The sequence below is a fragment of the Equus przewalskii genome, chromosome 12 (assembly GCF_037783145.1).
Source record: "Equus przewalskii isolate Varuska chromosome 12, EquPr2, whole genome shotgun sequence".
Lineage (NCBI taxonomy): Eukaryota > Metazoa > Chordata > Mammalia > Perissodactyla > Equidae > Equus > Equus przewalskii.
The window spans coordinates 8,691,459-8,705,695 of record NC_091842.1 but is presented as its reverse complement, the minus strand read 5'-3'; the positions used below and the strand labels follow the sequence as shown (position 1 = coordinate 8,705,695).

Sequence of the window (14,237 nt, the reverse complement as noted above, 5' to 3'; positions counted from 1 at the left end):
CAGCCTCTCGGCCGCCCCTCCGAGCTCACACGCCAGTTGCATCTTAGCCCCCCACCCCTTGCCTCTGCGGCTGAAGCCCCGTGGGGACGAACAGGCGGGTCCCCTGACTCCCCACTCGGTGTGGGAGTTTGCTGTCTGGCTTCATCTGTGCTGGTCCCTGTGCGGTCCCAGGCCCCCCACCCTCACCCTGGCTCCAGTCCTGTTTCCTAGACTGTGGGTCTAGCATGTCATTGCCAAGGGTTTGGGACAGATCTGGACTTTGCGTTGCTGCCGTGGCCTGGGGACCAGGGGCCTCAAGGGTCCCGCGTGGTGCTTACGGTCAAGTGGGTCCTTAGACCCCTGGCCTGGCTTTTTCAGCCAGTGGATGCGTTAGTCTTGTATGCCATTTGATGAATTAGACGACCCCAGTTTGCCTTCGGTTTTACCTCTGTGGTTGGAATTTGGGATAGAAAAAATAGCCCCATTTTAGAGCAGAGGAGATGGCTATGTGAAGGATTTTAAAAATTCTAACGGGAAATTGAAAATGGTTTAAAACTCACAAAGTGTGCTTGTGAGTTTGGGGTGGTTCCTGCTGCTTTTGCACCCGCTTCTGCTTCTGCAGGCTGGGATAGAGTGTTTGGGGTCGTCGGGGTCCTCTGTCTGGGCAGCTGCAGCCTCCCTTCCTTGTTTTCCCTGGCTGGAGCCCAAGACTGGGCAAGTGGGCAGAGGGATCAAATGAGGTAAAGTGTGGAAGTCCTTTGAAACTGGTAACGAGTAGGCAGATGCCAAGGGGCGTTATTTGTGGTGATGGCTCAGAGCGGAGAGCTGGGATAGCCCACCCCCCAGGAGGCATGCGGGCTTGCACCCCTTTTTAAGCCTCGGAGTTCTCGTCCTACGGCGCCAAGAGACTCTTTCCATCTTGAGAAAGGGTGGAGTCACCTCCAAAAGGCTTGGGGCTGGGTGCTTTCTGAAATGTTGGGGAATCTGGGCCTCTACTTCTGTTAATAGTGGTACCTTTCTGTGCCAAGGCACATTGCTCTAGATGGGGGCTAATTTTAGGGGTGATGGAATGAGGAAATGATGTTCTTAACTTAGCGTGTACTGGAACCGCCCCATCTCTAGATCTTTTTCTTCTCCCGTGAGTTCTGAACCCCAGAGAACAGGCCCCCCCTCCTCTTCCCTCAAGCCTGTTGTGAGCACCCAGGACCAATGTGTGTCCTCTCCCCTTGAGTCCGGCAGGGGGCAGCCTTTTAATAGCAATAATCCAGATGCCAAGGGAGTGAGGGTATACTGAGGCCAGAGAGAGAGAAGAGGGCGAGGAGGGAGCAGGTGGATGGGCAGACAGATGCTGAGGGCGGGCCGAGGGGTAGGGGCGAAGCTGGAGCGAGTTCCAGGAGACCCTTAGACCAAGCAGCCGGGAAGGCTGCTGCCCCTGTCCTCTGCCTGCCACCTCTCCTGCTCTTTCCTTCACTGGAAAGGGATACAGATGCTTGGCTTTGAGAGTTGTGTTAGAAAAACTTAAGTCAATTTTTTGTAAACTTGTTCCTTTCTCGAGGATTTCCCTCCTGGCAGGATTTCAAATTTCTCTCATGGGGCAGTGTAATTAGGGGTGATTTCCTTGCTCTTCAGAGGGGAGAATGAACTGGAGTAAATTTGGTTTCTCTTCTCTTTCATTCTTCCGCGTAAACAGAGATTAGGCTTTACCTGTGCTGGGGCATAGAGGAGGGTTTCCCAGGCGTGGCACTGTTGATATTTGGGGCCAGATAATTTTCTGTTGCAGGGTCGGGGGGTGGGCTGTCCTGTGCACTGTAGGATGTTTAGCAACATCCCTGGCCTCAACCCAGGTAAAGTGTGGAAGTGTAGATGCCTGTGGTACCTCCCAGTCATGCCAACCAGAAATGTCTCCAGATATTGCCAGATGTCCCCTGGGGAGCAGAGTCGCCTCCGTCGAGGCTTCGAGGAAGCATGTGGAAAAGATACACACCTGTTGGGAGGGATGGAAACCGGGGTGCCATGCATGCTTCCTTTAGCCTGAGGAAGGACCAGGCAGCCACCAGCTTCTGGGACCAGGTCCTCCTCTGGCTGGACCTGCCCAGAGCCATGGCCGTTTTCTCCGGCTGCTCCCCTGCTTCCTCTCGGCCCTGACTGCGTCTCTCTTGCCTCTGCAGTGTCTCTGCCTCTCACCTGGGAGCCGCTTCTCCTCGGTTTGCTCCTTACAGCCAGGACAGAAGGGAGAAGGCCGGAAGTAGACAGCACCGCGGCCAGCCGCCCTGCTGCTCCCTGGAAGGGGGGGAGGGTGAGTGGTCCCCTTTGCTGTCCCCTGTCCCCACAGCAGCCTTCCACGCCCACGGGACTCTTCTGTCCCTCTAGAAGCCCCTCTTCTGGAGTGAGCTGGAGGCGGCTCTGAGCAGCCTCGCCAGAGGTTTGTTCAAAGGAATGTGAGGTGTTTTTCTTGGAGTGGGGAAGACATAGGTATGCAGTAGCTATCCCCGAATGTCTTTTTTTTCTCTAAACCTTTTTTTTTAATGCTGGTAAGAATATAACGTACCCCATTTTAGCCATTTTTTTTAAAGATTGGCACCTGAGCTAACAACTGTTGCCAATCTTTTTTTTTTTCTTCCTGCTTTTTCTCCCCAAATCCTCCCAGTACGTAGTTGTATATTTTAGTTGTGGGTCCTTCTAGTTGTGGCTTGTGGGACACCGCCTCAGCATGGCCTGATGAGCAGTGCCATGTCTGCGCCCAGGATCCGAACCAGTGAAACCCTGGGCCGCTGAAGCAGAGCGCTGGAACTTAACCACTCGGCCCCGGGCCCGGCCCCATTAACCATTTTTAAGTGTATGGTTTTGTAGCATTAAATCCATTCACATTGTTGTGTAACCATCACCACCATCGTCTCAGAACTTTCTCGTCTTCCCTGTTTTGGCTGGAACTGTCACTGTTAAGCACCAACTCCCCACTCTGCTGGCTCCCAAGCCCTGGCACCCACCATCCTACTCTCTCTCTCCCTGAATCTAGGGATCTCATATGAGAGGAGTATTGGGTCTTTTGTGACTGGTTTGTTTGACTTAGCATAACGTCTTCAAGATGCATCTGCTGACCACATTACATACAGGTTGTAGTGTAGAAAGGATTAACCTTACTCTGCTGTCCTGAGGCCTCCTTGAATCCAGGGAAAGGAAGAGCTTTTCAACTGATTTATCTTCTCTGTCGCCCGGGTGTGCCGTAGCACGCTCCATCACCAGAAATGTCCAGCCGGGGCTGTTGTAGAAGAGATGTTCATGCCCCGGGAGGTCAGCCCCGCTCTAGAGGGTCCCCAAAGCTGCATTTCGCCCTGGGATGCTGGGGTTTGGGGAGTGGGTCCTTTGTCTGTCCTAGAGTTAGCTTCGTCTTCCGGTCTGCCATTGTAGGTGACAGCCTCTTTCCCTTGGCCCCTCTGGTGGAAACCCTTCTTCGTTCCAGAGTTGTGGAGTCGCGGAGTTTGATGGGAACCCTGGAGGCACTCCGGTCCAGCCTACCCCCGAGCCAGTGAGGGCAGCCCTCGTGCAGCTCCCTGGGACCCTGCCCCGGCCGTCCTCTGCTTGGAACCACCAGGGATGAGCCACCTCCTGAGAGCCTTTTCCGCTGTTCTTTAGAGGGACAGGTCACTGCCACCGCTGCTGCTTCTGTCAGCCTCAGGAACTCTGCCCTTATTTCTGCTTTATGGTGAGGAGCCTTCCTTCCAGCTTGTACCCTGATAACATGTTCCCTCTTGCCCTTCATCCTTACAATCAGGCCTCTCCTGATCCTGGGGAAGGAGTCTGAGGGTTGAGTCCTGTTTGGTCCATCAGCCCATGAGGGCGCAGCTGGACTTGCCTGCCCGGGTCCTTCAGGAACACCCCCTGCCTCCCTTGTGCTGGGTTTCTTCCCAAACTGAACCCCTGGATTCTAGCTGCCAAGCAGCCAGCCCTGAGTATTTTCAAGAGGGAAGTAATTTTGTTTCCAGATTAGTTTCTAACCCTTCTCTCCATAACTCACCTTTTCTCTCTCTAGAATACTTGTGGTGCCAGGGAGTTTTTTTGCTTGTTTGCTTGTTTTCGTTTCATCGTTGTCCTGAACACCCGTGCATACCTGAACCAGCCTCTTACCAGATACTGTGCCACACGGCGAGCGAGCTGGGCCTAGTGAGGTGCCTGCGTGTTTTTGCCGCACCTCCAGCACCTCACTCAGCCTTTGCTGAGTGAATGATGAGCTGCTCTTGAGGCCTAAGGTGGGGGGACTCAAATGAGGAGGAGCAGGGGCCGTGGGCCCCTGTGTTGGACAAGCAGCAGCCTCCAGGCAGCTGGGAGTCCCCCTGTTGCGCAGGAAGAGGAGGGCCCGAAGCAGGGAGGCCCGTCTGACCCATTGACTTAACCCCGCCTTGCTCCCCTCATCTCTCATTAGGGATCTTTCCCGGATGTGAAGGTCCCTCCCCGGCACCACTGTGGTTAGAGCAACATCCAGTAGTTTGGGGACCCTGGTTCACTCCAGCATAGGCCCCTGCCTGAAGAGAGCCCAGCCCCCACCCTCCCTGCTTCCTGGGGCAAGGCTGCCAGGTGAGTCTGGGGTGGAAGGAGGGTGCCCCTGCAGAAGCTGGAAAGGGCCTTAGCTGCCCTGTGTCCTCTCCTCCCCCAGGTCTGTCCCCACCGTGACTCTTTGGTCAACTCATGGTGTGAGTGGCTCGTGGCTGCTTACGTGAGTCCTTTCAGAGCCTCTTACTGTGCCCACCCAGGTGGGGACCTATTCTTCACTCTCTTGGGGTTCTCTGGGTGTGCTGCCACCAAGGCCCAATGTCCTTATGCTCCACAGGTGTTTGGAGAGAGAACGCCAGGTCCCCCCTCCTCTGCTCAGCCCCTCTGACCTCTAGCACCCGCACAGCCCCACAATGGCAGCAGAGACCCTGAACTTTGGGCCTGAGTGGTGAGTCAGGTGTGCTTTGGGTGGCATGGAGAAACTTGGAAGGATAGGGCTGCTCAGACGCCTGTCTTTCTCCTTCCCCTGTGTCATCTTTCTAGGCTGAGGGCCCTTTCCAGCGGTGGCAGTGTGACCTCCCCACCCCCATCCCCTGCCATGCCCAAATACAAGCTGGCTGACTATCGCTACGGCAGAGAGGAGATGCTGGCCCTCTACGTCAAGGAGAACAAGGTGAGGGAGTGGGAGGGGTATGTGTCCCTTGCCCGTTTGGCCTCAGCAGTGGAGAGGACCCAGGAGCATGTGGTATCTCTGCCCTCCTGCCCCGACTGACAGGTCCCTGATGAGCTGCAGGACAAGGAGTTTGCTGCGGTGCTGCAAGAGGAGCCACTGCAGCCCCTGGCACTGGAGCCCCTGACTGAGGAGGAGCAGGTGGGGCTGGGCTGGGGCAGCTGCGGGTCGGGGTGCTGGGTCTCCACCTTGGTGAGGGGCTGGGGTTGGGCAGACAGGTGGTGGAGGTTGCAGTTTTGGACAGGGGTCGGGGCAGTCTGGTGCCTGGGTCCTTACTGCTGCCCCTGGCTCCCTCCTCAGAGAAACTTCTCCCTGTCAGTGAACAGTGTGGCCGTGCTGAGGCTGATGGGGAAAGGGGCTGGCCCCCCCCTCGGTGGCACCTCCCGTGGCAGGGGCAGCACGCGGAGCCGAGGTAGAAGGGGTGCTGGTGTGTTCTGGGGGCCGGCAGAGGTGGGGCTCGTGGTCTTGAGGCTGTGGAGAGAGATGATCTGGCAGGTTTCCCATGTGCCTCTCGTCTTTTCTCCAGGCCGTGGCCGCGGTGACAGTTGCTTTTACCAAAGAAGCATTGAGGAAGGCGACGGGGCCTTTGGCCGAAACCCCCGGGAGATCCAGCGTAGCCAGAGTTGGGATGACAGGTGCAGGCTGGAAGGAGGTGGCATCGAGGCAGAGCAGAGAGAAGCCCTGGGGTTAGGTCCCGGGGTTGCCTGCGGGGGGAAGGGTTGGGTCTGTCAGTAGAGGACGGCAGGAGACCCACCAGATAAGCCCTGTCAGGTCTCTCTCTGTGCCCTTTGTCCCCGTGGCCCTGCCCTTTTCCTTCTGATTCTTATGGTACCTGTTTGTCCTGGGACACTCTGCTCTCTGTGCCCCCTTGGGATCCCTCCCAAGCCTGACTTTTCCCAGTTTCTCTGTCCCCTGTAACACTCCCCGCCGCCCCCGCCCCGGGCAGAAAGGACAAGGTGTGCAGAGCTCCCGCAGGGTGGGGAGGGAAGCTGTCCTTTGACCAGCATCTTTCCCTCTTGCAGAGGCGAGAGGCGGTTTGAGAAGTCGGCCAGGAGGGATGGAGGTATGGAGAGTGGCGAGGGTAGTAGCCAGGCCCTGGAGGTCTTTGAGAGGCGGGGGGAGGGCTGAAATGGCTGACCGTACTAAGGGGGATGTTTCCTGGGGGAGATGGTGGGGCAGGAGGGCCTGGAGCTGGGCTCCTCTTTACCAGGAAGGTTTAGAGTAAGAGTCTTCCAGGGACCGGGGCTGAGTTCACTGACTCTGTCTTTCCCCGCCCCTAAGCACGATCCGGGTTTGAGGAGGGAGGGGCTGGCCCTCGGAAGGAACATGCCCGCTCAGATAGCGAGAACTGGCGTTCTCTCCGAGAGGAGCAAGAGGAAGAGGAAGAGGGCAGCTGGAGAATTGGGGCAGGACCCCGGCGAGATGGAGACCGCTGGCGCTCAGCCAGCCCTGGTGAGATGGGCGCCAGAGGGATGGGGTGGGCGGTGGTGGCAGGCACTTCCTGGGACGCCAGGCGGAGGGTGCGAAAAGCTCTCTGGAGTGCGGTGGGTGGGGCACCTGCAAGTGCCGCTGTCCCCGGGGGTCCTGGGGAGCAGCAGAACGTGGACATTCTGGCTTGACCGGGATACCCATTCTCCTTCTCCTCCAACTTTTCCTGTCCAGATGGTGGCCCCCGCTCTGCTGGCTGGCGGGAACATGGGGACCGGCGTCGCAAGTTTGAATTTGATTTGCGAGGGGATCGAGGAGGGTGTGGTGAAGAGGAGGGGCGGGGTGGGGGAGGCAGCTCTCACCTCCGGAGGTGCCGAGGGCCTGACGGTTTTGATGACGACAAGGATGGGCTCCCCGAGTGGTGCCTGGACGATGAGGATGAAGAAATGGGCACCTTCGATGCCTCTGGGGCCTTCTTGCCCCTCAAGGTATCTGTGAGGAGGCAAGGGGAAGGTTTCTGTTAGAGGTTGGTGGGAACCTGCCCTGATGGGGTCCTCTCACTCCTCCCATCTGTCGGCTGCCCCTCACCTCCCCATTGTGTTCCCTAACCCCATGCAGAAGAGTCCCAAGGAGCCCATTCCTGAGGAGCAGGAGCTCAACTTCCAGGGCCTGGAGGAGGAGGAGGAGGAGCCTCCAGAAGGGCTGGACCAGGAGGGGCCCGAGTCAGGTACGCCTGGGGGTGGGGCAGGGATGAAGCCTGAGGGGTCCCTCAGCTGGACACTGGCTGTCCGTCCGCCTTGCTTAGAAACTCGAGGACAGCCAGTGCTGACGGATGTGGGGAGGAACCCGGAAACAACAGGGCTGGGTCTTAAAGGCAGTGTGTCAAGTGAAAATCAAGCATCATTAAAATGACCTTTGAGAATCCCTTGAAGAATCTGTGGAAGACAGTACTACATCTCTGGTACTACATATACAGCCCTGGACAGTGACATGGTCACATGCCCAGTATCTTAGGGGCGAAAGAGTAAACGTACACCGTGGGTTTGTGCTGAACGTTAGGGGAGTTGACCAAAGTTAAGTGGGTGGGCTCAGTATCCAGAGGCCCAGGCTCTGGCCACAAATGGAGGGTTTGTGCTGAATCACTTGCAAGGCCTTCCTGCCCTCGGTTTTGCATTCTGGTAATTCCCCTTCTCTTTCAGGTGGGAAGGAGCTGACCCCTCTGCCTCCTCAGGAGGAGCAGCCCAGCGGCCCCTCCCCGCTGCCCACCTTGGGCCCGCTCTGGGGAGCGAATGGCGAAGGTGATGATGCTGGGGAGAAAGACCTGCCGGCCGCTGAAGGTACAACCAGAGAGCGGGGCCACCCTTTCCCTGAGCCAGGGGCTGGTGGGGCAAACGCTCCCCTTCCTTGTGGGAAGGAGGTGTGTGGGGGCTAGAGATAGAGCTTTCTGGACTGAGGGTGGATAGGGGACTGCCTTACCTCCTTCTCCAGACCCCGCATCCTACCTTCCTTTCTTCACTCCTTCTAGGAGACGATATGAGGGGAATGCAGCTGAGTCCTGGGGGGGCTCGCCCCCTGGCCCACCCGGAGATCTGGAAGATGATGAAGGCTTGAAGCACCTGCAGCAGGTGTGGGGGCCTAAGAAGGTTCTAGGGCTCCTCCCCAGCTGGGCACAGAGAGCCGTTCCACCTGTCCCTGCCCATGTTCCAGGCTTTTCCCTATCTGCCCGCTGTATCCAGGACGTGAGCCCCTGACCCCAGCCCCAGCCCCGTCCCTGTGTTGCTGGGATTGGGCGGTTGAGCCTTCTCTCCCTGGGCTTCCAGGAGGCGGAGAAGCTGGTGGCCTCCCTGCAGGACAGCTCTTTGGAGGAGGAGCAGTTCACGGCCGCCATGCAGGCCCAGGGCCTGCGCCACTCTGCAGCTGCCACTGCCCTCCCCCTCAGCCACGGCGCGGCTCGGAAGTGGTTCTACAAGGACCCCCAGGGAGAGATCCAAGGTGCCCATGTGGAGCTGGGGTCATGCGGGAGGGGGCACGGGGACACCCCCCTTCTCATTCCGGGCTTCTCTGGTGCACATTTCTAACTGAAATCCCCCTTCCCTTGCCCAGGCCCCTTCACAACACAGGAGATGGCGGAGTGGTTCCAGGCGGGCTATTTTTCCATGGCTCTGCTTGTGAAGCGGGGCTGTGACGAGGGCTTCCAGCCACTGGGTGAGGTGATCAAGATGTGGGGCCGTGTGCCCTTCGCCCCGGGGCCCTCACCACCCCCACTGCTGGTGAGCATACCCCCTTTGGCGTGGAGCAGGGAGGGGAGGCGGGAGCCTGATGGCCAGCAGCGGGTGGTGCAGAGCGAGACAAGGTCGGAGCCGCAGGAATGCTGTCCCTCTCCCTCAGGGAAACATGGACCAGGAGCGGCTGAAGAAGCAACAGGAGCTGGCAGCGGCGGCCTTGTACCAGCAGCTGCAGCACCAGCAGTTTCTTCAGCTGGTCAGCAGGTATGGGGGTCCTGGAAGGGACTGTCTGTGGGGCCAGGCCCTGGCCGTGTGGCCGGCCCCCCAACACCTGGGTGCGTCTCTGCAGCCGCCAGCTCCCGCAGTGTGCCCTCCGGGAAAAGGCAGCCCTGGGGGAGCTGACGCCGCCGCAGCAGCAGCAGCTCACCGCGTTCCTGCAGCAGCTCCAAGCTCTCAAACCCCCCAGGTCTGTGGGCTGGTCTTCGTCTCATCGCATCTCTGTGTGGCTGTGTGTGTGTCTGAGCCCTCAGGATGTGTACAGGGGGAGATGGGGCAGACCGTAGCTGTGTCTAGGGTGCTGAGGATCAATGCTTTGCTCCTTAGAGGTGGGGACCAGAACCTGCTCCCGACGATGAACCGGTCCTTGTCAGTGCCGGATTCGGGCCCCCTCTGGGACATACATACCTCAGCCTCATCACAGTCAGGTGTGTGGCCAGCCAGTCCCTGCCCTGGCCCTTGAGCCCTCCCTCCCTGGCCCTTCTTGAGTCCCAATGCCTCCTGCCATCTCCAGCATGCCTTCCCACCCCCCGCCCCTGCCGGGCTGGCTCCAGGTGAGCAGGAAGTACGGGGCGCTCCACCCCTCCTGCTGCTCTGGCCCAGGGGACCCAAGCTCCCTCCTGCAGCTGCCTTTGCCTCCTGCAGGCGGTGAGGCCAGTCTTTGGGACATACCAATTAACTCTTCGACTCAGGGTCCAATTCTAGAACAACTCCAGCTGCAACATAAAGTGAGTAGGCGTCCTTGGGCATCAAGGGCATGACTGAGGCAGGGAAGGCCAGGTGCCCCAGGTCTGACGTCTGGTCTCGTTGGCCCTGCCAGTTCCAAGAGCGCAGAGAAGTGGAGCTCAGGGCGAAGCGGGAGGAGGAAGAGCGCAAGCGCCGCGAGGAGAAGCGCCGCCAGCAGCAGCAGGAGGAGCAGAAGCGGCGGCAGGAGGAAGAGGAGTTGTTTCGGCGCAAGCAGGTGGGGGTCCCACCAGCCCTTGGCCAGCCAGCCTGAGCCTGGGGCCCGGCCGCGCACCCTCACTGCATCCCTCCCGTCCAGGTGCGGCAGCAGGAGCTTCTCCTGAAGTTGCTGCAGCAGCAGCAGGCAGTGGCCACTGTGCCCGTGCCCCCTGCGCCCAGCTCCCCGCCCCCACTGTGGGCTGGCCTGGCCAAGCAGGGGCTCTCCATGAAGACGCTGCTCGAGCTGCAGCTGGAGGGCGAGCGGCAGCTGCATAAGCAGCCGCCGCCTCGGGAGCCATCGCGGGCCCAGGCCCCCAACCACCGTGTGGTGAGCAGGCTGGGCCCTTCCCTGGTTGACTGGCACCTTTCGGGCCCTCGGGAACCCCTTCCATTCAGCTCCCAGGTGACCCCGGGGTGGGGCGTCGCTGAGCCCAAAGCTTCCAGCCGAGTGCTAGCCTGTGTCTGGCTCTGAAGGATCTCTTTTGTCTGGGGCCCTCACCTTGCTCCCCCCATCCCACCTAAACCAGCCTCCCTACTTAGCTCTCTTGAGTGTGTGTGTCCCTGCTTGGGCCACCCTGACTTCCTGCCGTCTGTAGCAGCTTGGGGGCCTGGGCGCTGCCCCCCTGAACCAGTGGGTATCTGAGGCTGGGCCGCTGTGGGGCGGGCCCGACAAGAGCGGGGGCAGCAGCGGTGGCCTGGGGCTCTGGGAGGACACCCTCAAGAGCAGCGGGAGCTTGGCCCGCAGCCTGGGCCTGAAGAACAGCCGGAGCAGCCCCTCTCTCAGGTACCCACCAGGGCCTGCAGGGTCTGGGCGAGGGCCAGGGCTGGAAGGATGTGGAACACCTGCGCTGATTTCTTGTCTCTGATTCACCCTGTCCCGCTCAGTGACTCGTACAGCCACCTGTCAGGTCGGCCTGTGCGCAAAAAGACAGAGGAGGAAGAGAAGCTGCTGAAGCTGCTGCAGGGCATCCCCAGGCCCCAGGATGGCTTCACCCAGTGGTGTGAGCAGATGCTGCACACGCTGAGCACCACGGGCAGCCTGGACGGTATAGGCGGCAGACCCTGGGAGGCTGGGCCGGGCCGGGCTGCATCAAGTGGACCCTGACACCACCCCTATCCTGTCCTTTAGTGCCCATGGCTGTAGCGATCCTCAAGGAGGTGGAATCCCCCTACGATGTCCACGATTATATCCGTTCCTGCCTGGGGGACACGCTGGAAGCCAAAGAATTTGCCAAACAATTCCTGGAGCGGAGGGCCAAGCAGAAAGCCAGCCAACAACGGCAGCAGCAGCAGGTGAGGTTTCCCCGAGCCCCGGCTGGGCGGGGGGTGTCCTCCTGGCTTGCCCTCCTGGCTCACCCTCCATCTCTGGTGCCTTGCAGGAGGCTTGGCTGAGCAGCAGCTCCCTGCAGACGGCCTTTCAGACCAACCACAGCACCAAACTTGGCCCTGGGGAGGGCAGCAAGGCCAAGAGGCGGGCACTCATGCTGCACTCAGACCCCAGCATCCTGGGTAAGTAGGGGCTGGGGCCAGGAAGGAGGCTCTCCCTGAGCATGGGGCAGGAGCCTGGGTGAGTGGTCACACCCAGCTTCTCCCCGGCTTCAGGGTACTCCCTGCACGGCCCTTCTGGTGAGATCGAGAGCGTGGATGACTACTGACCAGCCCGTCCCACCAGCCCCCGGGCTGTAGGCCAGGGCAGCAGCAGCAGCTTGGACCCTCCGGTCCCCAGCCTGCAGGCTCCCCGCAAGGAGCAGAGGAGGAAGCAGGGGCAGGGTCCCCAGCACTTGTTACAAACCACACGATGCACCTTAACTCACCCACCACGAGGCACTTTACAGATTGGGGGGAAGGGGTTTTTTCCTTTTTTTAAAAATTTTAAACAGCATTGAAGAAAACGTTAGGAGAGACAAGAAAAATTGTTAAAAGCTAGACTCTAAGCACCCCTTCCCCCTCTGGGGATAGTGGGGGTGACAATGGAAGGTCCACAGAGGTTCCTTTTTTTTTTTTTAAAGAAAAAAAACAATGAAAAAAAAAGGTTAGGAGACTGAAAGAAAAAACACACTGTTATTTTGGGGCAGTGGGGACCTGGGCCCCACGGACCTGTCCTGCCTGGCCCCCGAGGCTGCACTTACCCTCCCTGCCCCGCACGGTGGGCCATTGGGGTAACTGGAAGCTGGGGTGCCAGCAGTTTGCACAGCGAGGCCCCCTCAGCCCCGCCGGCCGGACCAGCTGTGAACGGCTCCCTTGTTGCTGTGACTGTGGCAGAGGTGTCCGCCAGGGGGGGGCCAAAGTAGCCCCTGGGCTTTGCTGCTTTGGGGGCAAGTTGCACAAATGGGCCGGCCGCCTCAGACCCCCGGGCTGCTGGCCTGTGCTGGCCGCCAGGCTAGACGGGAGAGGGCCGGTAGGTGCCAACCTCCTTTGGCTGTCCGGGCGGCCGGACTTCCACTCTGGCCCTGGTGGGGCTTCCCCCACCGCTGCCATTTCGGGGGATGGCCAGGTGTGAAGCTGAAAGCCCCAGCTCCCTGCCTTGCCACATGAATGTATTCTTTGGGCCGCAAGCCCCTGCTGTGCCCCCTGCCTCAACCCTGAGCGAGGCGGAGGTGGAGCAGTTCCTTCAGGAGCTGGAGAGAGAGGCACCACTTGACTGTTGTTTCTCCTGTGAAGGGGCAAGAGGAGGGGCCTGGGAGGCCAAGGGAGTGGGCAGCTCAGCTTCGGGTTGCGGTGCGGGGGCTGGTAGAAGGGAGCCCCACCTGCGGCCAGCTGTGTGGGATGTGGACCACGCAGCTCTGCCCTGACCCCTCCATTGACCAAATGGGAGAGGAGCAAGCGGCCTCTCCCCTCCCTGCTCCCCAATGCGTTTTTAATGTTGGCTAAGGTGGGGGCTTAAGACTAGAAGTGTCTGTCTCTCCCGCGTCAGGGGGAGGCGGCCCTTCTGTTACTGCTCACCGACTTCTTATTCCCAAACCTACCTGGGTTTGTCTCCATTCGTTTTTTTTTTTTTTTTTTTTTTTTTTAACAGTTCTCTTTTGGGTTTCTCATCTAACTTCTCCCATCGACCTCATTGCTCAGAGCGCAGTATTAGGGCAAGATTCTGCCACTGCCTCCCCTCCATGAATGTATTTATCCTTCCTGCCCTGGGGAAGTGGGGAGTGGCCCCAGTTTTCTTTCCCCATCCATCCCCAGAGAGGCGACTTTTTTTTTCTTTTTTTTTTTTTTGGCACCAAAGTGGCAACTGGGTCAGTGTTGGGGGATAAAGCTGGCCTCGGGGGTGGAGGGGCCCCCTCCACCTGCTTCTCCCTGGTTTCAACAGTGTTAGCGTCCGTGAGAAGACAATATTCTCTCTAAAGCAATAAGGGGGTGATGGGCCAGGGGGAAATGTCTTGCTGCTGCTGGCCCCCCAGCTCCCCCTTTCCTCACGCCAGTCTCTGGTGGCGTTGGAGGTGTGGGGGGAGGACTGTTGTGACTGAATGTAACTGCCCCCACCCCTGCTGCAGCCAATGCAGGGGGCGGGGGATGACACTCTGCCCTGTCTCTTCCTTCCCCTTCCCCCCAGCTAAAGAGACTTTGAACTTAGGGGGCCCTTGAGCCTGGAGAGGCCTTAACCCTGTGAGGAAGTGTAGGGGGAGCCCTCTCCCACCCCCATCCCCTTCTGAGAGTGGTCAATGTTTACAAGTCCCTGAGCCCCCCAGCCCAGGGACTCAGCCCCATTGCTGTCCTTCCCCAGCCCGTCTTCCTGGGCCCTGGCTGCTCTCCCACCCTTCCCAGGGTTGGGGTGGGTGCAGGGGCCATTCCCATGCCCTTGTCTGCCTTGTACCTGCAATCCCCCCCACTCCCCGTGTGACTCCCCTCTCTTCTACCTGCCCCTGTAAATACCCCCCAATAAAACTTGGTGTGTGTTCTCCCTTCCTGTCTCTGTTTTTCTCGGGGGGAAGGGGGCCTTAAGGATGAGAGGCTCTGCTCAGAGTTGGAAACTGAAAGAGCTGTGGGCAGGGGGTGGCTACAGCCTGACCAGCCAGCCTGACCCAAAGAACCCGGCCAGACTAGGGGGTTGGAGGGCTGGGCGTGTGTAGGGACACCTATGACCCTGCTGGGCAGAGAAGGTCCTCCTGCCTGTGACTTCTGCTTTGGTGTGAGGAAGAGTAGGGTCTCCTCTCTGGCCCGGTACTTGGTGG

At 59.4% G+C, this 14,237-nt stretch overlaps 1 protein-coding gene across 1 annotated transcript; it reads left to right on the top strand.

Moving 5' to 3' along the window:
- Positions 1 to 3,542: 3,542 nt before the first annotated feature.
- On the top strand, positions 3,543 to 13,968 carry GIGYF1 (GRB10 interacting GYF protein 1). Its single transcript, XM_070566296.1, is given in 28 exon segments — positions 3,543 to 3,682; positions 4,400 to 4,551; positions 4,631 to 4,690; positions 4,805 to 4,915; positions 5,011 to 5,140; positions 5,243 to 5,338; positions 5,498 to 5,609; positions 5,724 to 5,832; positions 6,220 to 6,260; positions 6,479 to 6,649; positions 6,860 to 7,113; positions 7,244 to 7,352; positions 7,825 to 7,962; positions 8,151 to 8,183; positions 8,186 to 8,250; positions 8,446 to 8,617; positions 8,729 to 8,895; positions 9,014 to 9,114; positions 9,200 to 9,316; positions 9,454 to 9,554; positions 9,772 to 9,854; positions 9,947 to 10,087; positions 10,169 to 10,396; positions 10,665 to 10,852; positions 10,954 to 11,114; positions 11,198 to 11,361; positions 11,448 to 11,577; positions 11,671 to 13,968. Coding segments are annotated over 25 exon segments (3,099 nt in total). The 5' UTR covers positions 3,543 to 3,682; positions 4,400 to 4,551; positions 4,631 to 4,690; positions 4,805 to 4,880; the 3' UTR covers positions 11,724 to 13,968.
- Positions 13,969 to 14,237: the final 269 nt, after the last annotated feature.